Here is a 26,728-nt window from a genome sequence, read left to right on the forward strand (position 1 = left end):
ACATGGACTCTCATTGGTTAAAGTTTCTTAACATTCAGCCAGACATGAAGACAGTTTGTTAATAGATGGGGGGTAATCCCTCATTGTTCTACAAGACTCTTGGGAGTTTAGTATTGAAGTTTTTGTTGACTCATGTAATTGTTTTGGCCACTGAAGGCCAGACACCCAGATAACTCAATTATGCGAACTTCCCATTGTATTACTAAGTGAATTGCTAGATGTGATGTAACTTACCTGTCCCACCCTTGTCTCTGGATATTTGAATATAGCTTGAAAGCTAGCCAATAAGAGCCCAGTCTTTTCCACCAATCGTGAAGACCAGAATGGTCTGAATGGAGAGCTCAGGGGTATAAGAAGGAGGACTGTCCATTGCCGGGTAGACTCTTGCTATATGCTACCAATCTAGGACCTGCGGATCCGATTGGCAAGCCATAACCGAACCTGGATTATAATACTATATGGACTTCAGCATCGAATGCAAGGATTCGGCTGAGATATCAAGGACTACATAAGGAAGGAATCCAGCTTGGGACAGTCATTGACTACAGACTTTGCGGACCTCAGCCAGCTTCCTAAATCTGGCGTTATTCCATTCTCTGTGGGTGCTGCTGGATTGGAGTAAGTGGCCCTGGAACCTCTGAGGCACGGACATTCTAATCCCTGGTGAGCCAGCGGAAGGGTGAGACTCTGTTGTCTGTTACATTTGTGTGTTTAGCTGGTTATGTGCTATGTGCCGTTAAGTGTTTGGGGATCCAATAATGTCTAATTATTGTGATTCCCTCACCCTGTGTTGTCTGAGTAGTGTTCCTCCCACGGTTAAGGAGGTCGGTGTTCAGTTGGGATGAGCCCTGGGCCACGCTGTCTTTCTAAAGGCGGCCGGGCCAGCGGACGAGAGCACCCACTGGAACCCGTGTCTCCACAAGTGGCACATCGCTGGAATCAGGGTCTCTCCCCCTATGTTATGCTGCTCTCAGATGGCGGAGCAAAAACCTGGTGGAAGATTCCCTTTAAATGGATTGTTAGAAATGAGGTGTAAATCGCAGGTTTGCTATAAAATGCAATGGTTAAAAGTCAATTTACAGATCATTCCGACCGATCGATCGATATGAAAGCCTCTGCTCATTTTATAGCAGAGAGTGGGATAGGAGGCATGGTGGCCATGTCCTTGTTGGGCAAAGGGAGCACAGCGACCACTGCAAGGGACCTGGTAAAAAAAAGACTATCAGGAGGTATTCTGGACAATGGGAGTCACTGTCCAATTAACTTAGAGGCAGACATTGCGGGAAGAAATCGATTCCCATGTTGCCTTCAACTGCCCACGACAATGGTCTATGGCCACTGCACAGGACCCGGAGTCCAGCCTCTTACCGGCCGGCATCCAGAGCTCTTCTTTTGATTAGCCAACCTGACTTGATATCAGACCGGCTAATCAAAAGACGAGCCGCAGATACCGGCCGGTAAGAGGTGGTTCTCCTGCTCCCGTGCAGTGGCCACAGACTATGGTCACTACCAAGGGCATAAAACAAATGAATTGATTTATGAGGCCTACTACCGCTGACGGGAGAAGAATAAATAAGCTACATGTGAACACCGCCGAATATATACACTGGACATGAGGAGAGAGCGCTGTAGGTTACCTTTGTCTTAAGAGGAGCGTTTCCTTCGGGATCCACTTGGTTAGTGAGCAGATCAAACAGGATCAGAGATCCTAGAGGGGAGACAGCAGGACATGGTCACTATGGCCATCAACGAGCCTTCCTACAGGTCATACGTTTTGTTTATTGAATAACTAGCTGTAGTACCCGGCGTTGCCCGGGATAGTATCTGTCTCTCTGTCTCTCTCCCAGTCTCTGTATGTGTGTCGCTGTCTGTCTGTCTCCATCGGTGTGTGTGTGTCTGTCTCGGTGTGTGTGTGTCTGTCTCGGTGTGTGTGTGTCTGTCTCTGTGTGTGTGTGTCTGTCTCGGTGTGTGTGTGTCTGTCTCGGTGTGTGTGTGTCTGTCTCTGTGTGTGTGTGTCTGTCTCGGTGTGTGTGTGTCTGTCTCTGTGTGTGTGTGTCTGTCTCTGTGTGTGTGTGTCTGTCTCTGTGTGTGTGTGTCTGTCTCTGTGTGTGTGTGTGTGTGTGTCTGTCTCTGTGTGTGTGTGTGTGTCTGTCTCTGTGTGTGTCTGTCTCTGTGTGTGTGTGTGTGTGTGTGTCTGTCTCTGTGTGTGTGTGTGTGTGTCTGTCTCTGTGTGTGTCTGTCTCTGTGTGTGTGTGTGTGTGTGTGTCTGTCTCTGTGTGTGTGTGTGTGTGTGTGTCTGTCTCTGTGTGTGTGTGTGTGTGTCTGTCTCTGTGTGTGTGTGTCTGTCTCTGTGTGTGTGTGTGTGTGTGTGTGTCTGTCTCTGTGTGTGTGTGTGTGTGTGTGTGTCTTTCTCTGTGTGTGTGTGTGTGTGTCTGTCTCTGTGTGTGTGTGTGTGTGTGTCTGTCTCTGTGTGTGTGTGTGTCTCTGTGTGTGTGTGTGTCTGTCTCTGTGTGTGTGTGTCTGTCTCTGTGTGTGTCTGTCTCTGTGTGTGTGTGTGTCTGTCTCTGTGTGTGTGTGTGTCTGTCTCTGTGTGTGTGTGTGTCTGTCTCTGTGTGTGTGTGTGTCTGTCTCTGTGTGTGTGTGTGTCTGTCTCTGTGTGTGTGTGTGTCTGTCTCTGTGTGTGTGTGTGTCTGTCTCTGTGTGTGTGTGTCTGTCTCTGTGTGTGTGTGTCTGTCTCTGTGTGTGTGTGTCTGTCTCTGTGTGTGTGTGTCTGTCTCTGTGTGTGTGTCTGTCTCTGTGTGTGTGTCTGTCTCTGTGCGTGTGTCTGTCTCTGTGTGTGGGTCTGTCTCTATGTGTGGGTCTGTCTCTATGTGTGGGTCTGTCTCTATGTGTGGGTCTGTCTCTATGTGTGGGTCTGTCTCTATGTGTGGGTCTGTCTCTATGTGTGGGTCTGTCTCTATGTGTGGGTCTGTCTCTATGTGTGGGTCTGTCTCTATGTGTGGGTCTGTCTCTATGTGTGGGTCTGTCTCTATGTGTGGGTCTGTCTCTATGTGTGGGTCTGTCTCTATGTGTGGGTCTGTCTCTATGTGTGGGTCTGTCTCTATGTGTGGGTCTGTCTCTATGTGTGGGTCTGTCTCTATGTGTGGGTCTGTCTCTATGTGTGGGTCTGTCTCTATGTGTGTGTCTGTCTCTATGTGTGTGTCTGTCTCTATGTGTGTGTCTGTCTCTATGTGTGTGTCTGTCTGTCTCTCTCTCTCTCTTTCCCCGTATGTCTCTTTCCAGGTCTGTTTCTTTGCCCGTCTGTCTATCTGTGTCTCTCTCTGTCTGTCTTTTTCTGTCTCGCTCTATCCGTCTCACCACTGACCTCTTATTACCTCACACTTAAGCTTCTTATACTAACAGTTTATTTTGTTCCTATAGCAACCACTGACAGTTGCTATTAATACCCTGAAGCTCCCACCTCCAATCGGTTTAATGGAGGCATGTTTTTTGGAGAGTAACTGTAAAGCGCGGGGTTAAATTTTCCCGTCAAAACATAGTCTATGACGTTCCCTGGGTCACATGGGGCGTTTGTGCTAAATTTCGTGATTGTAAATGCGACAGTGCAGATTCCTTTAGCATACATACACTCAGCTTTATATATTAGATTATCCTGCCCCAAAAAACATCCCACTATATTGTGGAAATAATGGGATAAAACCAGGAGCAAACACACATGGAGATCGAAATCCCGAAGTCCCATGTGGAGGTCATCATCCTGTGACGACAACAAGGGGTATTTATTTCAGGCTGCACCTTTTGGTCGGGTAATTACAGCCATGTCTACATTGGTCAATGACCGGGAACAAGCTTACCGTACTTACAGGCAATCGTTCCGCCCGTGGAAAAAAAAGCCTCAGATTTGCAAATACAATGTATTAAATTTCATACGTATTTACTCCAGAGCTGTATTCACAATCCTGGAAACAGTCAACAAGCCTGTGATTAGACTCACTCCCTGAATTCCTATCACTAGTTTTCCCACGTCCACCTGGTATAGAGGGTCTGGTATAAAAACATGGCATCTTCAAGACTGCAGGACCCCAAAACAAGCACTGTGCAGACACTAAGCCTGCCTGGATTCCGGGAGAATTCAGCTCTGAAGCTTCCAAAATTGTAAATGGAGCTAGAGAAATTTACTTTCACCCTCAATGTAACTGTACATGCAGATTGGAAGTCATATCCCGCAATTAGGAGTCTAGTTATGTCAGTAGGATGGCGGCACGGGTACAGGAGTTGTGCCCGGTCATCCACATCAAGAGGCACTGTTATACCTAGCTGGGGGGTATAACTGGGGAAATCGGAATTAGCTTCAATCCCAGCACTAACCTCTCTGCTGATGCTGACAATAGTGAGAGGAGCTGGTGAGGAGTACGACAAAGAGTGTCCATTATACACCCGCGGTCGCTCCTTTGTACGCATGCGCGCCGTTATTGTGTTAATATGTATATTCTGAGTCTTTACGTTTGTGCGCCAATGTGTCACATTGCAAAAAAAAGTTATAGCTACTGAACTGTGACTAAAAAAAAAAAAAATTGTTATACAGCCAAAACTGACTGAGATCAAAGGGTTAAATGCCCCCCCCCCCCTTCCCGACGGAGAAAAATAAAAATAAACATTTTAATGCTAAGATGTCATGATGTACGAGGACAGCAGATAACGGAGATCTTCTGACCCAGATTACACATAAGTCACTAAACGGGCAAAGATCAACACAATCGCGCCAGGTACAAGATTCAGCGGGAGATAAGGAGCCTATAAGACGAGGTGACTCGCTCTGTGCTCCCTATATGCCGGTATTAGGGCCACGATTTTCCATGTAGCTCAATCCCATTCTAGTGACTGTGTGTAATACCAGACTCCGACCACAGACTAGAGAGGCGCTGTTTCTAAAAGTTAAAAAAAATATATATATCACAGTGCCAGAAAATCCTTGTAACCAATAACGTAATATTCCATTATGGAGATCCAGGGCTGAGCACAATCCCATACAGGGCAGGTGTCGGCTGTGTTACACAGCTGCCATCCCATAAGCTAGCCAGTGTGTCCATTCAGGCACCCAGCGATGATTGGAACTAGGTTAACCACTTAAAGGGAAGCGGTCAGGTCCCATATGTGTTCTGACCTACATGCAGGGTGATGTGTGACCTAGTAACCCCTTCCTACCCATCCCTGTGTTGTAATAGTGTGAAATATGAATGTATAAAAAACGTTTCATTACTTACATGTTCCCTATGTAAATGAGCAGAGGCTCTAGTCCTCTGGGTGTCGCATTGCCCCGTGGGCGTTTGCATGCTTTCCGTGCTATCACGCCCTTGTGGGAGTGATACCATGGATTTACTTGAGAGACGTCAACATCAGCGCCTTCAGATACCGCGCGTGCGCGCATACCATTCCCACAGCCTTGTTATCCGGGTGTTTGCTTCTCGGCTTCAGACGCGCTCTGTGCATGGTCGGAAGCGCAGGAGTCTTCTGAGCATGCGGAGAGTGTGTCTGAAGCCGAGAAGCACCTGGATAACAAGGCTGTGGGAATGGTAAGCGCGCATGTGCGGGATCTCCAGGTGGTGACGGTGACGTCGCTCATGTAAAGCCATGATATCACTCCCATAGGGGCATGATACCACGGAAAGCATGCAAACGCCCACGGGGCAATACAACGCCCAATTGACTAGCCCCTTTGATCATTTACATAGGGAACATGTAAGTAATAAAATGTTTTTATATATTCATATTACACACTATTACAACACAGGGATGGGTAGGAAGGGGTTACTAGGCCACATATGCCCCTGCTTTTAGGTTAGAACACATATGGAACCTGACAGCTTCCCTTTAAATGCCACTGTCAATTGCTGACAGCAGCATTGAAGTTGTGCCTTCAGGGTTGCACTGCTTAACCATCACTTATTGGTTCCAGTATCCGCCATGTTGGTTCTCATGTGAAGCTCAGACACAGGCTGCACTTCATAGGAGACTATGATTTGCAGTGATTAAACTATTGCAGGTGGGGACTTCCGAAAAGAAAAAAAAAACATCAGTGTAAAATTACAATAAAAAAAAACCAAACTTTTCTCTATAATAAAAACAAAAAATCACAAGCCCTGATACGGCTCTTAGGAGGTGGAGGCGGCAGAAAAAATTAAATCGTAAAAACTACCATAACTATGTCTTTAATGGATTAATGTCTAGGATATGAGGAAAAAAAATAAATAATTAAAAGGGTATTTTCAGAAGTTGGATATTAGACCTGCCCGACGCCTTCACATTAAACCCTGCTACTGGGAGGAACAGAACTTTAATTCTCCTGGCAGCGTTCTAGTTTCAGTCATGGGGGCGGCGCCGGAGTGGGTTCAGTCACCGCTCTGTGCATGGAGAAAGGCGGCGGTAACTACCCCAGCACTAACTGACAGACGCTCAGTAGTAGAACCAGCTGTCAGTCAGTGCGGGAGGCGGTTACGGCCGCTGCTCTCCATACACAGAGCGGTGACTGAACCTGCATTGGCACCTTCCCAGTGACTGAAATCGAAACACTGACAGGAGGAATAACGTTCATTTCCTCCTAGCAGCAGGGTTTAATGTGCAGGCGCCGGGCAGGGTCCAAACACTATTACCCTGCAGATTAACCGCATATCTGCAGATTAGTTGCATTTTTCCAAGATGACAGGTTCCCTTTACACTCCACTTGGCAGAGGTTGTGACCCATGTAGGAGAAGGCCCTTGTGTAATATGTGACCCTCTTCTCTCCACCTACCGAGACTGTGTCCTGTGACCGAGATTCGCCCTTTGAATTCGGGGTTCCTCTCCAGGAACAGGCGGTAGATGCGATTCATCTCCCCGCACACGGTGTTGGCAATGGTTTGGCAGTAGGTTGGGCTGTTGTAGAAGAACAGGTCCAGTATGGTCTCGTTGGTGAACTGCCGGAGGCGGCTGATGCTGGGCAGCGTGATCCTCTGGATGTCACTGCGGGGGGGAATTATTAGAAGTAAAATTAAAACCAGAATAAAAGGAAAAAACTTCAGGAAACTTTTACAACTCGTGACAAAGTGAAATTAGGACATTTTAACCTCTTTACGCAATTTTCCATTTTTTTTTTTCCTTTTTGTTTTTTCTTCTCACCTTCTTCCAAGAAGCATAACTACAGGGGGTACGGAAAGTATTTAGACCCCTTTACATTTTTCACTCTTTGTTTCATTGCAGCCATTTGGTAAATTCAAAAAAAGTTCATTTTTTTCTCATTAATGTACACTGCACCCCATGTTGACAAAAAAAAACCCCAGAAATGTAGACATTTTTGAAAATGTATTAATCAAGAAAAACTGAAATATCCCATGGTCATAAGTATTCAGACCCTTTGGTCAGACACTCATTTTTTAAGTCACACACTGTCCATTTCCTTCTGCTCCTCCTTGAGATGGTTCTACTCCTTCATTGGAGTTCATCTGTGTTTAATTAAACTGATAGGACTTGATTTGGAAAGGCGCACACCTGTCTATATAAGACCTCACAGCTCACAGTGCAGGTCAGACTAAATGAGAATCATGAGGTCAAAAGGAACTTCCCAAGGAGCTCAGAGACAGAATTGTGGCAAGGCACAGATCTGGCCAAGGTTACAAAAAAATTTCTGAGGTACTCAAGGTTCCTAAGAGCACAATGGCCTCCATAATCCTTAAATGTAATAAGTTTGGGACCCCAGAACTCATCCTAGACCTTGTCATCCAGCCAAACTGAGCAATTGTGGGAGCCTTGGTGAGAGAAGTAAAGAAGAACCCCAAGATCACTGTGGCTGAGCTCCAAAGATGCAGTAGGGAGATGGGAGAAAGTCCCACAAAGTCAACTATCACTGCAGCCCTCCACCAGTCGGGCTTATATGGCAGAGTGGCCCGACGGAAGCCTCTCCTCAGTGCAAGACATATGAAAGCCCGCATAGAGTTTGCAAAAAAAACATGAAGGACTCCCAGACTATGAGAAATAAGATTCTCTGGTCTGATGAGATGAAGATAGAACTTTTTGGGGATAATTCTAAGCGGTATGTGTGGAGAAAACCAGCCACTGCTCATCACCTGCCCAATACAATCCCAACAGTGAAACATGATGGTGGCAGCATCATGCTATGGGGGTGTTTTCAGCTGCAGGGACAGGACGACTGGCTGAAATTGAAGGAAAGATTAATGCGGCCAAGTACAGAGATATCCTGAAAGTAGACATCTTCCAGAGTGCTCTGGACCTCAGACTTGGCCGAAGGTTCACCTTCAAATGACCCTAAGCACACAGCTAAAATAACAAAGGAGTGGCTTCAGAACAACTCTGTGACCATTCTTGACCGGCCCAGCCAGAGCCCTGACCTAAACCCAATTGAGCATCTCTGGAGAGACCTGAAAATGGCTCCACCAACGTTCACCATCCAACCTGAGGAAACTGGAGAGGATCTCCAAGGAAGAATGGCAGAGGATCCCCAAATCCAGGTGTAAAGAACCATCATTCCCAAGAAGACTCGTGGCTGTACTAGCTCAAAAGGGGCTTCTGCTCAATACTGAGCAAAGGGTCTGAATACTTATGACCATGTGATATTTCAGTTTTTTGTTGTTTAATAAATTTGCAAAAATGTCTACATTTCTGGGGTTTTTTCTGTCAAGATGGGGGATGGGGGGCAGAGTGTACAGTAATGAGGAAAAAAAATGGACTTTTTTGAATTTACCAAATGGCTGCAATGAAACAAAGAGTGAAAAATGTAAAGGGGTCTGAATACTTTCCGTACCCACTGTATTTTTTTTATTTTCCCATCTACATAGTTGGTGCGGCGCAAGCTGCAATTCTGAATGACATTCACTTTACCGTACAATGTACTGATAAAAGGAAAGAAAATAGAACAAAGTATAGCAAAATGTTAAAAAAAACAACCCAATTCCGACATATCTTATAAGTACCCCATTACTGTACAGACACTGGCTGCTAATTGGCTCATATAACTTTTGGGTAGCGTTTGATTGTAAGCTCTTGAGGACAGGGTCCTCACTCCTAGTGTTGGAATGGTTAATAGGTTATTACATAACATTTGCTTTCCTTGGTACAGTTTGCATATATGCCTCAATGATGCCCAGCCACAGGAAGCAGCAAACTGGCAGCCTCAGGCGGTCTCCAGTTTGCCCCCGTCTGTCATGGCTGTCAATCTGCACGCTGCAATGGCATCATGCATTGGACCGACGCAAGCGGGCGCTTGTGCATATTTGCAACCCATTATCAATAATTGACAGCAGCCAGATCTGGTTGCTGCTATTACAGGCAGATAAGAAGTAAGAGAACAAGAGTCATAAAGTCAAAATATGTGCCCAGTAGCTTCCGCGTACGTCACTTCCTCGAGTGACGCGTCACTCGAGGAAGTGACGTACGCGGAAGCTACTGGGCACATTACCTTAATGAACCCCTGGTTACAACGAGCATGGCGCTGCCTTCTCCCTCTCTGAAGAAGCCGAACTTGGGCACATGATCCCAAAGAGGCGAAACGTACGTTGGTGGGGTATGGGGGAGCTCTTTTCCTACGCATTCAGGATTTTGCATTGGCCACTTTATAATGTTACATATTTTGTCATCCTGCTATTTGACCTGATTTTTTGATACAAGAGGGCTTTGGGGGGCTTATTTATATGTATTTGTTGGCACTTGCACTTTCTATACATTCTTTTGAGAATTGCCCCAATATCTTACCCTCATGATGTGTTTATGTAGATCGGTCATATTCTAAAATAATTTTCATTGCTGTCCTCTTATGTGTATCACATCCCTTTGTGTTTTTATCCCCTTTTTTGCTGGTTGCACATATATTACTATAATAAAAATAATTCTATTTTTTGGCACTTTATGACTCTTGTCCTCTTACTTCTTATATGTCTCTTTGAGTCTGTGCAATGGTCTAAATGACCAGCTTGGGCTAAGTCACGCCTAGCATGAGTCTTTGTAGTGCTGTATGGGGGTCCCTATATTTAACATATTACAGGCAGATGCAGGCTGTAAAACACAGCCAGCATCTGCCTTGTACAGTGCAGGCTGAGCTCCTGAGCCAACACCTTGTGCCCATTTGATGTACATTTATGCTATATGGTTGCTCAAATGGAAGTTCACAAAATGCATTATAGCCCCTTAAAACTAAAGAAAATAACAAAATAGCTGCAGGTAACTGGGCTGTAGAGGAAAATGTGCAAACACAACATCACTTCGAGCTCTTTAGCTATTAGCTGAAGTTGCACCACAGACGTTCACCTCTGCATGCACGTTTCTTGAAGATTCATGTAAACCTTTTCCCTTTTCTGAACCAAATGTAGAAAGGAAGCAGACTAATATAGTAACTAGAGACGTAGCAAAGGTTACATTGACGCAGAGATCACGCCACAAACAGGATACCAAGCTCGACATTGGTGAATGTCTTGTGCAATGTTAAGTTATCTTTATCCTCTGCAGTGAGATCATCTTCTGTAACAAGTTATCAAGATGGTGCGTTGTGAGTCATGGTAACCTTTGCTACATCTGTAAACTGCTCTCCTCCAAGTCAGGCCAGTGGTACCCATGAAGTGTAGCCGTGCACGTACTTGTCTACGCCGGTGGCATCTGCATGCAGGGCGCTGTGCCAGTCCACAGGGAGAAACTCTACCCGTCCAATTTGCTCTTCGTCCAAGGATTTCTTAAAGTGCGCGTGAAGCAGATTCAAAGACACAAGCCGGAAATCATTTACTGAGGAAAGGAAAAGAATAACAACAAGGTCAGGTACATGACGGCCAGTGATGGAGCGGCAGCTCCATGCAGACGTCTTTACATGACAGCACTTACCACATTGCACAATGCTCCGAAACTGCAAGTCACAGGCAGGGCCGATGCCATGAACCATGAAGACCAAGTGATCGATCTGGGGCGGCTCACCTAAAACCCATCATTAACATGGAAAATCATTGACTTGGCTACGTACAGAATTGTCCCTACAATCTATTCTACACTCTGCTGCCCAATTAATCCAACTCTCCCATTGCTATTCCCCAACCTCCCAATCCCTTCACTGGCTTCCCATCACCCAATGACTCCAGTTCAAAACCCTAACCATGACCTACAAAGCCATCCACAACCTGTCTCCTCCATACATCTGTGACCTAGTCTCCCGGTACCTACCTGCACGCAACCTCAGATCCTCACAAGATCTCCTTCTCTGCTCCTCTCTTATCTCCTCTTCCCACCACTGCATCCAAGACTTCTCTTGTGCCTTCCCCATACTCTGGAAGTCTCTGCCACTATATATCAGACTCTTGCCTACCTTGACAAACTTCAAAAGGAACCTCAAGACCCATCTCTTCCGACAAGCCTACAACCTGCCGAAACCCTCAGTCTGATATAGCGCTGCACAACCAGTTCTACCCTCACCTACTGAATAGTCACCCATCCATTGTAGACTGTGAGCCCTCGCAGGCAGTGTCCTCTCTCCTCCTGTATCCTCACCCATCCCCTGTAGACCGAGTCCTCGCGGACAGGGATCTCTCTTCTCCTGTACCCTCACCCATTCCCTGTAGACTGTGAGCCTTCACGGGCAGGCTCCTCTCCTCCTGTACCCTCACCCATCCCTTGTAGACTGTGAGGCATATATAAATAATAATAATAATAATAATAATAATCACCGGCAGGGTCCTCTCCTCCTGTATCCTCACCCATCCCCTGTAGACTGTGAGCTCTCACGGGCAGGTTCTTCTCTTCTCCTGTATCCTCACCTATCCCTTGTAGAGTGTGAGCCCTCGTGGGCAGGTTCCTCTCCTCCTGTACCCTCACCCATTCCCTGTAGACTGTGAGCCCTCACGGGCAGGTTCCTCTCTTCCTGTATCCTCACCTATTCCTTGTAGACTGTGAGCCCTCGCGGGCAGGGACCTCTCTCCTCCTGTACCTGCCTTGTATTGTTTATGATTATTGTACCTGTCCCTATTATGTATACCTCTTTCACATGTAAAGCGCCATGGAATAACTGGTGCTATAATAATAATAATAATCATAATCCGGTCATCTGATAAAGCTGATGAATTCCTAGACACAGACCGGATATTGAATTCTCAGTCACAGATTCATAGCTGTGTGATCAGAGACGCCATTGACAGATAAGAAAATGTACACAGGAAAGGCGTATCCAAGGGTCAAGACAAAATAATCATCTCTTTACCCTAAACTGATGACATTTTGACCTAAAAAGAACGTCAGGCTTGAATTTTTCCCATATAAAGAGTTAATATATCCATCTAAGTCAGACAATCCATCACCTACCTAGACCCATAGTTGTTATAGATGTTAGAATATTTGCGGTCCACGTTGACATCAAATTACTTTGCACGTGACCACTGCAGCCAATCCCTGAACTCACTCTGTAGTAAGTGCTGAGCACATCGGCAGCGCCGCTGAGCATAGTGATTGGCTGCAGTGGTCACATGCACAGTAAGTGTCACATCACCACTGCAAAGCTAGGAACATTGTTGAAACAGGGAAGGTGAGTAATGCTGGGAACAGGATCTTTAACAGGAGTATGCCGATACACATTTAGAAAAGGGAACCTGTCACTTCAGAAAGGGCACATTTACCTTCCGATATCAGGTTAATCTGCAGGTAAATAACATTACAATGCTGCCAGGCCGACCTACTGAAAGTGCAGCTACTGGGAGAAAAGAAACTTAATTCCTCCCAGGAGCTGCGCTGTGCAGTACATCTATGCACAGCAAGCTGTCAAATCCATGGCTGCCAAGCCCACTCACAGTACAGTGTGCAGTGGTATGACTGATGACTGTATTCCCCTTGACTGAAAGCCAGCGGCTCCCGGGAAGAAAGAAGTTCATTTTCTTCCAGTAGTCCAGTTTTCAGAAAGGCGACAGGCAGCATTGTAACGCTATTTACCTGCAGATTAATCCTATGTATTCAGGAAAATATAATTTTTTTCAAGGTGACAGATTCCCTTTAAAAATTATAAATGGAAAACCCCTTTAAAAAGAAACCCTTTTTATGTAAAAGGGTGAAGCATGACGATCTGTGGTGTTCTGTGAGTCATTGTGGAAATATTTGGGGGAAAATATTAAGCACAACTAGTAATTTATTTATTAAAATCTCAGCTAACACGGTTAACGAGACCAGTGGGCGGCCTTATAAGTGACTGACAGTGTGACGCCCTGGCAAAACCAGGTAGTCACAGAAAGAGTTAAACCTCCTTGGTACCACCTGATCCCACACTGGTACAGTGAAGCAGCCGCACCTCCCCCCCCTCAGTGTAACAAAAGGAGCAGGAGGGGAGGAGTTGAGTCAGTCGGTGGAGGAGGGAGAGGAGAGCAGTCAGGGGTTGTGGCTCCTGTGCTGCTGGGGAAGTGAAGCCAAGAGAAAGCAGAAGTCTTGGAGCTGAAGTGCAGAGTAGGCTCAGGGGCACCTGTAGTGGACCGGGGCAGAGTAGTGGCCCGCCGGTAGTGTGGAAGGGACCCTGGACTTGTGCAAAGAGAGGACTTCCCCCATCCGAAACGGAGGTGACTCTTAGCTGGAGTGCAGGAGAGAGAGATAGAGAGAGAGAGAGAGGGCCCTGCTTCTTGTACCGGGTGTGGGATCCGAACACCCCGTACCGAAGGCCTACGGACACCGGCAAGTTCTGGTTAAGTACTGGACTCTGTGTTTCCTGACCCTACACATGAAAGCAGCCTCATCCAACACCAGGACAACCGAACTGTGAGTTTCCTGCTCCCTGCAATCCCTGCCACCACCACAACTCCCACAGGGCCTCGGGGCATCCATCCCTACCCACGGAGGGTTAATAACATCCAGCTGCCAGCCCAACGCCCCCGGGAGTCGCCTCAACGGCAGTGGTGGTACCCCATTTACCACATACCGTGGGTGGCATCACGTACAAACTTTCCAAAATCCAATACACCATAACCCCCTTTTCAATTGAAGTGACCGCGAGACGCCCGAGTCCGGAGACCCTCGAGCCACCCACAGAAGGTCCGGATCCGAGCAGCGTCGGCTGCTGAGAGCGAGGTGGTACAACAGCCTGCTGTGTAAGAGCATGCATAGAGACAGCTGTCAGTCAGGGAGTAGCCCCGCCCACTGGACTCAAAAGCAAAAACAGAGCAGTCATGTAAATAAGTTACCACTGAGCTACACATCAATCTGTTCTTCTTAATCACCTGATGCTGCAGATTGGACGGTCTTATCAACAGCATCACAGTCTCCCTAAAAATTACCAACGCTATCAACAAACAGAGAGTCATAGGTCATTAAGAGCGTGAAGGAAAAGTTCACCTTGAGGTATTTCCACGGAAATATTTTCTACCCCTCTTTTTACAGTCCGAGGCCGACCCTGCTCACTTGGAGTAGCCCCCCATTCATCCACGATTCCTGTTGGCTGGTAGTGGACCATAAGCTGCAAAAAAAAAAAAAAAACACAGAAGAGACAGTAAGATGGTGAGGAATATAACTTGATGCCTTTTCATATATAGACACATGTCTGACAATCTAGTATGTGAGAACCAATCAAGCCAATAAGTGGGCAGCACACAGCGGACCCTCCAATGCTCATTTTTCTGCCTATGCTTATTCTTCTCTCAGGCCCCCCCATTCATCAAGTCTTGAATGTACTCGAGCGCAATTCTGTGTTAACTTAAGGCACTTTTGTGGTGTAAATAGAGAAGGAATCACCTGGCACTATTCAGCGAGCATACTGCTCAATCAACTAAATCCAGACTTGTGACCGCACTATATGGCAGTATATCCACAGAGCGGCAAAGCGGTGCGCTTTCCATCAGAGAATAGCCCATATATAGCCATGACAGAGAAGCGGAAGGCACTCACCAAGTTGCTCAGTAAAATCCATCGGACGACGGCCGTTTCGCGTCTAACAATGACACTGTCGGACGCGAAACGGTCGTCGTCCGACAGATTGTGTGTACCCCCTCCCTCACGCCATTCCCCCTCACCTAATGGTCGAATAAACGGCTTTTTAATGAGCAACTTGGCGAGTCCCTTCCGCCTCTCTGTCACGGCACTTTTGTGGTGTAAGGCCAGAATCACACTTGCTAGGGCCTCGCGTGTAACTCGCGCGAGTCTCCCATGGTAGAACCCGGCTTGGCCGCACACTCTCCTGACAGGAGCGGGTCGGTTGCATGTATCTCTATGCAGCTCAGACGCTCCTGTATGCATAGTGTGCGGCCAAGCCGGGTTCTACCATGAGAGACTCACGCGAGTTACACGCGATGCACTAGCAAGTGTGATTCTGGCCTTTATTAATTTCTCGGCCCAATTCAACTTGGCCAAATATATATATATATATATAAAAAAAACAAAACATAGCGTAGGTCTTAATGGTAACTGCACACGCACATTTGCAGCATTGTGGGGTGGAGCCACAAACATTTTTTTTTTCTTCGTTTACCTTGGGATTATGTAAAATAATAAGGTCTCTAGATGGTGATTCCAGTCTCTTTTTCCACTCATTTCGGGTCACTGCCGTCATGAAGGCATCCTGAGAAGGGAAAAGAAAAGAGGTAAAGTTTAAGTCACAGACATGTCTGGGGAACATTATCATTCATAGCGGCATGGTGGCTCAGTGGTTAGCACTGCACGATGGCTCAGTGGTTAGCACTGCAGTCTTGCAGAGCTGGAGTCATGGGTTCAAATGCCACCAAGGACAACATCTGCAAGGAGTTTGTATGTTCTCCTTATTTGCGTGGGTTTCCTCCAGGTACTCGAGTTTAATACCACACTCCAGAGACATACTGATAGGGAATTTAAATTGTGAGGACAGTGATGATGATGTATGTAAAACACTGTGGAATATATTGGTGCTATATAAATATAGACATTTCACCGGGGAGGGAGCGACCGGCCGCTTACTGGCTATTTCTCCATCAGAAGTGACCTCCTGGGCCAGTTTGACACATCCATGTTTCATGATCCCGGTGCACGGACCGGCCGTGGGTTTCTTGACCCCAACTCCCAATATGCCACATGGATGGCAAGGCTGAGTCCGGAGACCCCCGGCCGCTCTGTGCATCCGGATCATGAAATTAGCCTAATTTTTCTTGCCAGGTATTGTTTAACTCTTTTATGGATAATTTGCCATCATGCGCTTTTCCCACCATCCCCAGTTATCATTTATCCGCATGATAGGTGGCACATGTTTGTGTGCTGGAGGCTCTACTAGAATAGGGGGGGGGGGGGGTTCAAAATGCCTCATCGATCCTCCCCGTTATGACCGTAGTGAGGAGGAGGAGCAGGCAAGCCTCCACTCCATAGAAACTATACAGAAGTTACAGGAAATGGGCAATAATTACCCTCAGGATCAATTATATGCCACATCTGTCCCCTGCCAATGGACAGAGTCTTTATATGGGATTGTCTCTGATGAAGACCCCTTCCTTAAGGTCTCTCTTAATATTGCATTAGATATAATAATACCAATAATTATAGAAAATCACCTCTAAGATCTCACTGAAGTTCTCTGGATAGGGGACATATTTGCTGTCCTTATCCCCTTTGTAGAACCAGGTGCATCTCTGTACTATGGAGTCCTCTTCATCCCAGTACACAGACAGACGCCTGCGACTGCCCAGGTACACGTCATACCGGCCGCCACAAACCGGTACAACAATACTGTTTGGATTGACTCCTGATAAAGAGAAAGAAAAAAGCAGTCAGCCCCCCAGACTCGTGATTGGGAGAAAGCCACCAATCAGTGGTGGGGGCGGGGTTACACAGATTAGCAGGACTGTCCCGCACGTGAGACCTAGTCCTGTAATGATAATCTCCTGCTGATAAAACACTGATTGTATTGAAACTAAAACACACAGCTGAGTAAATGACACATCCCAGGAATCAGGCTCACTTGCCCTACATTATGTGGTTCTCAGATTCCCTTTAGGAGCAATTTTAATTTCCGGCTTGTGGACCTCGAAGTTCAGAGCTCAGTGAGTGTTGCCTCGGAGGCCGCTCTCTCATGGTGGGTGTGAATTCTAATTTGCACAGACTGTATAGTAGGAGGGTCCAAGCAAAGGAAGAGAGTTTCCAGCATCCACGTCCTGATAATGTGATATAAAAATTTGTGATTATGGTAGATGGTACGCGTTTCGAGCGTGCCATCTACCATACCCTACATCCAGCGTCAGCACGCGGCATACCCGGGCAAATGCCGGGGCCCTGGAGAGCCGGGGGGCCCACTCGGCCTCGTCAGTTCTGGTGTCCCTTGGCCGGGGCCCACTCGCCTTAGTTCTGCTGCCCCCGGGCCGAGTTCCGGGGACCGCAGTCCTCGGCAGGAATCTGCGGCGCCGTCCCTTTAAGGCGCGCAGACTTCCTGGTTTGAACTTCATCTGTGGGCGGAGCTACCGCCCGGCGTCCTGCTCAGTCCCACAGATGAAGGAGTTGCAGTGCCAGCCAGCGAACCCCAGCACAGCACTTCTCTCTGGCGCTGTGTGGGCCCCCTCTCCACTATGACCTGAGCGGTATGTGCCCTCTCTGCCCCCCAATTTATGGGCCCTGGTGAGCTGTATGGGCTTCTCACCCCCTAGGTGTATGCCCTGCTCCCCAGTGCCGTATGTGCTGGCCCCCGGAGCTGTGTGTGTGGGCCCCCCAGAGCCGCGTGTGTGGACCCCCCAGAGCCACGTGTGTCTGTATGTATGCAGCAGAGCTATGTGTGTATGTATGTAGCAGAGCTGTGTATGTATGTAGCAGAACTATGTGTGTATGTAGCAGAGCTATGTGTGTATGTATGTAGCAGAGCTATGTATGTATGTAGCAGAACTATGTGTGTATGCAGCAGAGCTATGTGTGTATGTATGTAGCAGAGCTGTGTATGTATGTAGCAGAACTATGTGTGTATGTAGCAGAGCTGTGTGTGTATGTATGTAGCAGAGCTATGTGTGTATGTATGTAGCAGAGCTATGTGTGTATGTATGTAGCAGAGCTATGTATGTATGTAGCAGAGCTATGTGTGTATGTAGCAGAGCTATGTGTGTATGTAGCAGAGCTATGTGTGTATGTGTGTAGCAGAGCTGTGTGTATGTATGTAGCAGAGCTATGTATGTATGTAGCAGAGCTATGTGTGTATGTATGTAGCAGAGCTATGTATGTATGTAGCAGAGCTATGTATGTATGTAGCAGAGCTGTGTGTGTATGTATGTATGTAGCAGAGCTATGTGTGTATGTATGTAGCAGAGCTATGTGTGTATGTATGTAGCAGAGCTATGTATGTATGTAGCAGAGCTATGTGTGTATGTAGCAAAGCTGTGTGTGTATGTATGTATGTAGCAGAGCTATGTGTGTATGTATGTAGCAGAGCTATGTGTGTATGTATGTAGCAGAGCTATGTATGTATGTAGCAGAGCTATGTGTGTATGTAGCAGAGCTGTGTGTGTATGTATGTATGTATCCAGCAGAGTTTTGTTGTGTGTCTGTATGCATGCAGTAGAGCTGTGTGTGTCTGTAGGCATGTATAATGTGTATCTATGTATGTCAGTGTATATGACTGTATAGATGTGTCAGTTCTATATGTATTTTTGTGAGTTTGTCTTTAAATATGTATATGTATGTGTACGTATGTGTGTGTCTGCGTGTTTATGGGGCCCACTGGGACTCTTCCGCCCGGGGCCCACAAAAACCTGGAGCCGGCCCTGCCCACATCTCCATGGGGATTTTTATGCTCAGGATGTGACTTCTGTAATTTTAATGCATATCCAATAAAGAGAAATGCTTATATCACATTATCTGGACGTGGATGCTGGAAACTCTCTTCCTTTGCTTGGATCCTTTAGCCTGGCCGGCTTATCTTCCGTGCACCTGTCCCTCATTCAAGTCTCCATACAGATCGGGTGAGCTGAATCTCTTTCTTTATCATTGTATTGTAGGAGGGATCTGGTCTGGCCATAGATTACTGGCAGATCCCACTATAAAACTCCAGATATTTTAAAGCAAGAACATATAGCCCTGGAACACTTACTGCTCTGATAATGAGGTACTATTAGGCTACAAGCAACCTGAGGTGTTGAATAACCACAATTATTCTAGTAGAAATCACTCCTTCTTTGGGGAGTTTTTGGAGTCGTTTTTTCATAAAGCAGTTTGTGAACTTTTTTTGGGAAGTTTGTTTTTTTCCTGGAGCATTTTTGTGCAGCTTTTTGATTGGACAGCGCCTATTTTGGAACAGATTCTATCATATTTTATATACATGATATATACAGTACAGACCAAAAGTTTGGACACACCTTCTCATTCAAAGAGTTTTCTTTAATTTCATGACTCTGAAAATTGTAGATTCACATTGAAGGAATTAATACTATGAATTAACACATGTGGAATGAAATACTTAGCAAAAAAGTGTGAAACAACTGAAAATATGTCTTATATTCTAGGTTCTTCAAATTAGCCACTTTTTGCTTTCATTACACTGCTTTGCACACTCTTGGCATTCTCTTGAGCTTCAAAAGGTAGTCACCGGAAATGGTTTTCACTTCACAGATGTGCCCTGTCAGGTTTAATAAGTGGGATTTCTTGCCTTATAAATGGGGTTGGGACCATCAGTTGTGTTGTGCAGAAGTCTGGTGGATACACAGCTGATAGTCCTACTGAACAGACTGTTAGAATTTGTATTATGGCAAGAAAAAATCAGCTAGGTAAAGAAAAACGAGTGGCCATCATTACTTTAAGAAATGAAGGTCAGTCAGGCCGAAAAATTGGGAAAACTTTGAAAGTGTCCCCAAGTGCAGTGGCAAAAACCATCAAACGCTACAAAGAAACTGGCTCGCATGAGGACCGCCCCAGGAAAGGAAGATCAAGAGTCACCTCTGCTGCGGAGGATATGTTTATCCGAGTCACCAGCCTCAGAAATCACAGGTTAACAGCAGCTCAGATTAGAGACCAGGTCAATGCCACACAGAGTTCTAGCAGCAGACACATCTCTAGAACAACTGTTAAGAGGAGACTTTGTGCAGCAGCCTTCATGGTAAAATGGCTGCTAGGAAACCACTGCTAAGGACAGGCAACAAGCAGAGGAGACTTGTTTGGGCTAAAGAACACAAGGAATGGACATTAGACCAGTGGAAATCTGTGCTTTGGTCTGATGAGTCCAAATTTGAGATCTTTGGATCCAACCACCGTATCTTTGTGCGACGCAGAAAAGGTGAACAGATGGACTCTACATGCCTGGTTCCCACCGTGAAGCATGGAGGAGGAGTGTGATGGTGTGGGGGTGCTTTGCTGGTGACACTGTTGGGGATTAATTCAAAATTGAAGGCATACAGAACCAGCATGGCTACCACAGCATCTTGCAGCGGCGTGCTATTCCATCCGGTTTGCGTTTAGTTGAACCATTTATTTTTCAACAGGACAATGACCCCAAACACACCTCCAGGCTGTGTAAGGGCTATTTGACTAAGAAGGAGAGTGATGGGGTGCTATGCCAGATGACCTGGCCTCCATAGTCACCAGACCTGAACCCAATTGAGATGGTTTGGGGTGAGCTGGACCGCAGAGTGCAGGCAAAAGGGCCAACAAGTGCTAAGCATCTCTGGGAATTCCTTCAAGACTGTTGGAAAACCATTTCCGGTGACTACCTCTTGAAGCTCATCAAGAGAATGCCAAGAGTGTGCAAAGCAGTAATCACAGCAAAAGGTGGCTACTTTGAAGAACCTAGAATATAAGACATATTTTCAGTTGTCTCACACTTTTTTGTTAAGTTTTTCATTCCACATGTGTTAATTCATAGTTTTGATGCCTGCAATGTGAATCTACAATTTTTAGAGTCATGAAAATAAAGAAAACTCTTCGAATGAGGAGTTGTGTTCAAACTTTTGTTCTGTACTGTATATAATTTATAATAATTATAATAATTTATATGATAATATATATAATTATATATTATATATATATATATATATATATATATATACACATACACATACACACACACATATATACATACACACATATATATTTTTATATTAGAGACAGGATCACTGCTCGGCCAGGTGTTACATAAGTAGATCCATTAGGATCGGGCAGATAAAACCCAGCCTGTCCCATCCTATATGATTTTTAGGCTTATTCTGTCAAAACAAAAAGCATCTACCCACAAACATCAATTGTCTATGGGGAGATTAACATCAAGAAGATTAAAAGCCTTAACTAATGTTCTTACATTATTCTTAATGAGATTAAATCTCAGATACGTAAATCCAATTATTCCGATGCCCCCGTGTAAAGATTCCTCCGCAGCCACTATGAATGATGTTACAAATCGCCCATTATGGTAGCCACAGGTATGATTATCCATTAGCCAAAATGTTATCATTTAAAGTATCGGATGTAGTCAGATTTAATCTTTTCTTTGCCACAGATATCATATTAATCATTAACTATTATACCTATATGGATGTTATAGGGTTACAATTACTTCGGTGAAAATTAAGTAAATATTGTGCTTGCTCTGGAGTTGCCATGGTAGTGTCATAGATCAAATCATGTGACCTCTATTTAAAAAAATAGTATCAGTTACAGTCACCTGACAAGCCAGAGCAAGCACAATGTGTACATAGCAGTGGCAGTAAAAAAAAAAAGATGGAATAACAAAACACAATTATGACAGCAATTAGAAAAAAAGAGCTAACAACTAAAAGTTGCAGAAGGTTATAGGAATTAAACTTTATATTGTAACTCCTTAAACTCTTCTTGACCCATGTTAATGATGTTTTTGGGTCTACCCATGGGAGAGGTCTTGTATGGGGTTTGCTTACCAGAACAGAACGCTGCCTCCAGTATGTCCGAGTCCTCCTTGCTGAAGGGTTTCCAGGAGCCTCCGCCATCCTGTGTCCTGGCATAAAACCAGTGAGGGACCACCACCTCGTAGTACATTGTAGTCTCCATAGTCTCGGTGGAGACCTGGTACAAGATAGGTGGAGAGGTCTCCAGTTTATCAGGCGATGTCATGTACTACGGTGATAAAGTAAAGAAATGAAAGAATCAGTGGAGACTACACAGGGTAGAGATCCTTCCTCTCTCACAAACAGAACTGAAAAGACTTTGTCCCCTCTTTGGAAGGTGTTGGGTAAGATCAGCTGGATGATCTCTCGGGAGGAGGAGCGCGGTGGCGCAGGCCAGCTTAGCTGAGGAGATGACTAATACTGTATATTTGCCATCGGAGGTTTTGACTATTGTGTATAGAAACCTATGAAACCAGTAAGTGAAAATTAGCTCAAAGTTTGGCAAGCGATTTGTGGATCATTGTGTGCACTTAAAGCTGGAGCTGCACTTTCAGAGAAGTTGTTTTGATCGGGCGCCAAGATCTCCCCCAATGTCACAAATGAATAAGTTCTCCGGGGAGCGCTGCTCCTCTCCAAGACTGAAGACTTCCTCATAGACTTTCTATCGAACCAGTCTTTGGTTTCGGAGGAGAGGAACACAAAATTGAGCTCTTTTACAACTTTATTATTGCAATCGGTAAAAATCTCAATACCCGGACTCCCACCAATCAAAACTTTTGATATAGGAAAAGCGAAAGTTCCGTAATCCTTTTGGTCATCACGAGTCCTGCATACATATTTCAGAAGCTCTTCACAATGGACAATTCCTATGTCCCTTGAAAATAAGCTAATCACAAAGTGTCCCCAGCAATCAGGGACCTGATGTGTGGAGGAATTTGGTAGAAAGTGTTTAATTTCCCTGCATTGCCTCCACAGGGGAAACTGAACATTAGGCCCCCTTCACACATCAGTGATTCCGGTACGTATGTCGCCGTTTTTATACATACCGGAATCACGGACATAAGCAGATTCATTAAAATCAATGGGTCTGCCCACACATCAGTGATTTCTCATGGACCGTGTGTCCGTATGGAGCACACGCGTGTCCATATGTTCCACACGGAGACATGTCCATTTTTCTCCGGCATCACTGATGTCACATGGACCACACACTGATGTGCTCCGTGTGACATGTACCGGAGAAAACACGTCTGTGATATAAAAATGATTTTCTATACTCACCTGTCTCCGGCGCTGTTGTCTCTGCTTTCAGGCCTGCTCATTATGCTCATGAATATGCACTGCACCACGGACCTGGAAGTAGCAGCGCTGGAGAAATCAGCACTGGGGACAGCAGAGTCCGGGACAGGTGAGTATAAAGTTCCTGCTCTCCATGTGCTATCACGGATAACACACAAAGAACACGTGTGCCAAAATCATGGTACAAGGATGGCCATACACACCTTCAAGACATCAGTGAAAAACATGTGTGATTTTCCAATGACTTGTGAAAGGGGCTTACACAGAGTCCTTCCTAATCAATGGGTAGTCTATGTGATGCAGGACAGGTCCTCCAGAGCAAGAGATGCTCTAAATACTATCCCCTCTGTTTAAAAAAAAAAAAAAAAGAACATCCCAATACCAGGATTTAATGCTAAAGACCCAATACATGTTAGATAGCTGTTGATGTTGGTCCAATCGTTAGTTTGGCCAGCCACTATCTCCCATACACAGGAACACTCGCTCTGCCCGACACTCCTGTGTTCTCTATTAGAGAACCGCTGCCACACATCTCTGGATTATCTCAGGAAGAACAAAAGGACCATAAGTATAAATATTGGACATGCCAGATCAGTCAGCCAATTGGGGGCCCATACACATTACATTGGTCGTCAATCCTGTTGATATTGGTGCGTTCAGTCAACATTAGTCTAATGTGTATGGCCTTAAGAACTTGGATTTTTTGTAAACTACCCAGTTCCTTTACGTGTGGGATATATGTGTAATGATTAGTGATGGGCGAACGTGCTCGGTACTCAATCAAGCATTGCAGTGGTCAGGTAGTTGCAGAGCTCGGCCGAGTATGCGGGTGCTCGGATGTTTCGTCCATGAAACAATGACCACAACGCACAGGCTCGCTTCACTGAATGATGTGAGCAGACACTCCAGGGAGAGTCAGGCGCAGTCTCTGAATGGCTCTCCCGGGGGATAAAACAACGTTCTTGGACGTAGTGCGACCAACGAAAAAAAAAAAAAACAAGACTGTCCTCCCTCCTGCCGGAAATGCTCTGTTTATGGCTGGCTGTATGTGGGTGGAGAGCCGAACAAGCCATTCAAAGACTTTCCAGAATGTTCGTTACTCGCGTCAAGCTCATCCGAGCGTCTGACCAGCTCGAATCAAGGAACGAGCAATCCAGCATTTTAGTAAATGATCCAGATAGGTGGGTCACAGATTTTGGCAACAGAATTGTATGTTCCTAACTTTCACTGCATTTAGGTGCTGGTAAAAATGAGGGACCAAACAGCCTAGGGCAAAGGCTAATGGAGTGCACCAGTACACTGAGATTCAACATACACCAAAGTGGGAAGCCATGCGTCATCTTCCTCTCCTTTAGGCCCAGCACTAGGTGTTATAGGTGCATCTGTTATGCCTCATATACTCCTTTATAAAATGTGGACTAAATACTTTCTGGCAATAAATAAATGTCAGCTTCTTAAACTAAACACATTTTGCCTTTGCTGAAACCAATGACAATCAACATAAGACTTATGACCCATCACTGGAACTTTGCAGAAAACATCCTACTTTTTAGAAGTCTCCTTGTGGCCTCATTACCAGAGAAGCCCAATTTACGGCACTGAAATTGCAATCTGTTGTCCAATGGGTGTATGAGATTGTGAAACTATAAAGCAATATTTATCCTGCAGGCACTCTGTGATATACAACAGGTGTTTCAGATAGATGGTGGTCCCACTATTGGGACTTGCACCTATGTGGAGACGAACAGTCCCCTCCCGACACTCAGCAAACCACTGGCCGACCCATCTAGTCAAAGAAAGAATGAAAGAAAGACCGTGCAAGGGCATCTCACCTTTCACTGTTATAGTAATTATATTCTCCTAATACAGTAGGTGCAGCTCTCTGAGCACCTGGTAGCCCTTTATGTAATATCCTATGGTTAGGAAAGGTCATAAGCATGATTAAGACTAAAGGCTGCTTTACACGCAACAACATCGCTAACGAGATGTCGTTGGGGGTCACGAAATTCGTGACGCACATCTGGTCTCGTTAGTGACGTTGTTACGTGTGACACGTACGAGCGACCGCTAACGATGCAAAATACTCACCTAATTGTTGATCGTTGACACGTCGTTCCTTTCCCAAATATCGTTGCTGCTTTTAGATGCAGGTTGTTCGTCGTTCCTGCGGCAGCACACATCGCTGTGTGACATCGTAGGAACAACATCGTACCTGCGGCCGCCGGCAATGAGGAAGGAAGGAGATGGGCGGGATGTTTCGGCCGCTCATCTCCGCTTCTATTGGGCGGCTGCTTAGTGACGCCGAACGAACCTCCCCCTTAAAGTAGAGATTGTTCGGCGACCACAGCGACGTCGGTGAACAGGTAAGAGCGTGTGACGCTGCCGTAGCGATATTGTTCACTACAGTAGCGATCACCCCGTGATGCGCCACCGACGTGGGCGGGTACTATCGCTAGCGATGTCGCTGCGTGTAAAGCCGCTTAAGGCTGGGTGCAGACCAGCATAGTTTTTCTCATCTGAGAAAATCAGATTAATTGAGCTATTCACACTCTGATCAGTTTGCTCATAGTGGAATTCAATTCTGTCAGATGAGAAGATGGTTAGAAAAAAAATTCTCCATCCTTTCCATTCTGTCAGTCTGTGGAAATCAGACTGCGTTCAGATGTCATCCGAGAGCAGTCTGATGTTTTCCACACATTCATTGAGTTGCACGGCCGAGAGCCATCTGAATATCGGCTTAAACTTGGGCACGCTGTGATTTTTTTCTTCGTACCGACTCGGTCTGAGGAATAAAATCAGACATATGAACGGCCCCATAGAATAACACTGATCCGCTTGCAATACAATGTTTTATTAGCTCACACTGTAAAGAGGAGCATAATTGTAGAAGTCTTCTTGAGTCTTCTACGCATCTCGGGTATAAAAATTACTCTTTTACAATCTGTAGCCAAATATTCAGCTGTCTGCTAATATACTACTGGTGGATGCCAAGGAATATATATCATTTTTTTTAACCTTCCTCCCCACCATACTCTCTAAATGGCACCTCACCACTTGTGCACTTGACCCCATCTCATTCTTCACCACCCTGCTTATACCAAACCTAAGCCATCTCTTCAACCAATCAAACTTCAGGTACCTTCCTTTCTGCTTGTTAACACGCCACAATCACCAAATCACACCTGTCCTGAAGAAAACATCCCTCGACCCAACTTCTACTTCCAACTATCACCCCATATTGCTGCTCCCGTTCACCTCCAAACTACCCGAGCAGCACATTCATATCGAACTTTCCTCTCACCCCTCAACAAACTCAATCTTCGACAACCGAAAAACCGACTTACGTACCCATCACTCCCCTGAAATGGCCCTAATCAAAATTTTAAACAACTTACATGCCACCAATGCTGACAATTCTCTATACTCTTCTTTCTAGACCTGTCTTCCGCATTCGACTCAGTCGACCACTCCCTCCTACAGATCCTCTCTTCCTTTGGTGTCAAAGACCTCTCTGTCGCCTCAATTTCCTCATACCTCACTAATCGTACATTTAGTGTCTCCCATTTCCATACTTCCTCATCCCACTCCCTCTCTGTTGGTGTCGCTCATGGCTCTTTCTTGGGACCCCTACTCCTACCCTCTATAGCTTTGTCTTGGGA

General features: G+C 45.7%; 1 protein-coding gene across 3 annotated transcripts in view; it reads right to left on the bottom strand.

Annotated features, from left to right (window-relative positions):
* Positions 1 to 26,728, bottom strand: part of DDHD2 (DDHD domain containing 2) — a 112,391-nt gene that overhangs the window by 61,529 nt on the left and 24,134 nt on the right. For all 3 annotated transcript variants that reach the window (XM_075346382.1, XM_075346381.1, XM_075346383.1), the window contains 8 exons: positions 21,804 to 21,999; positions 16,500 to 16,690; positions 15,455 to 15,544; positions 14,326 to 14,446; positions 10,858 to 10,947; positions 10,620 to 10,761; positions 6,791 to 6,999; positions 1,638 to 1,708 (listed from right to left, as the gene is read on the bottom strand). In XM_075346382.1, the coding sequence (XP_075202497.1) occupies positions 1,638 to 1,708; positions 6,791 to 6,999; positions 10,620 to 10,761; positions 10,858 to 10,947; positions 14,326 to 14,446; positions 15,455 to 15,544; positions 16,500 to 16,690; positions 21,804 to 21,999 (1,110 nt within the window). The remainder of the gene's footprint in view (positions 1 to 1,637; positions 1,709 to 6,790; positions 7,000 to 10,619; positions 10,762 to 10,857; positions 10,948 to 14,325; positions 14,447 to 15,454; positions 15,545 to 16,499; positions 16,691 to 21,803; positions 22,000 to 26,728) is intronic.

The sequence above is a fragment of the Anomaloglossus baeobatrachus genome, chromosome 4, assembly GCF_048569485.1.
Source record: "Anomaloglossus baeobatrachus isolate aAnoBae1 chromosome 4, aAnoBae1.hap1, whole genome shotgun sequence".
NCBI classification, from domain to species: Eukaryota; Metazoa; Chordata; class Amphibia; order Anura; family Aromobatidae; genus Anomaloglossus; species Anomaloglossus baeobatrachus.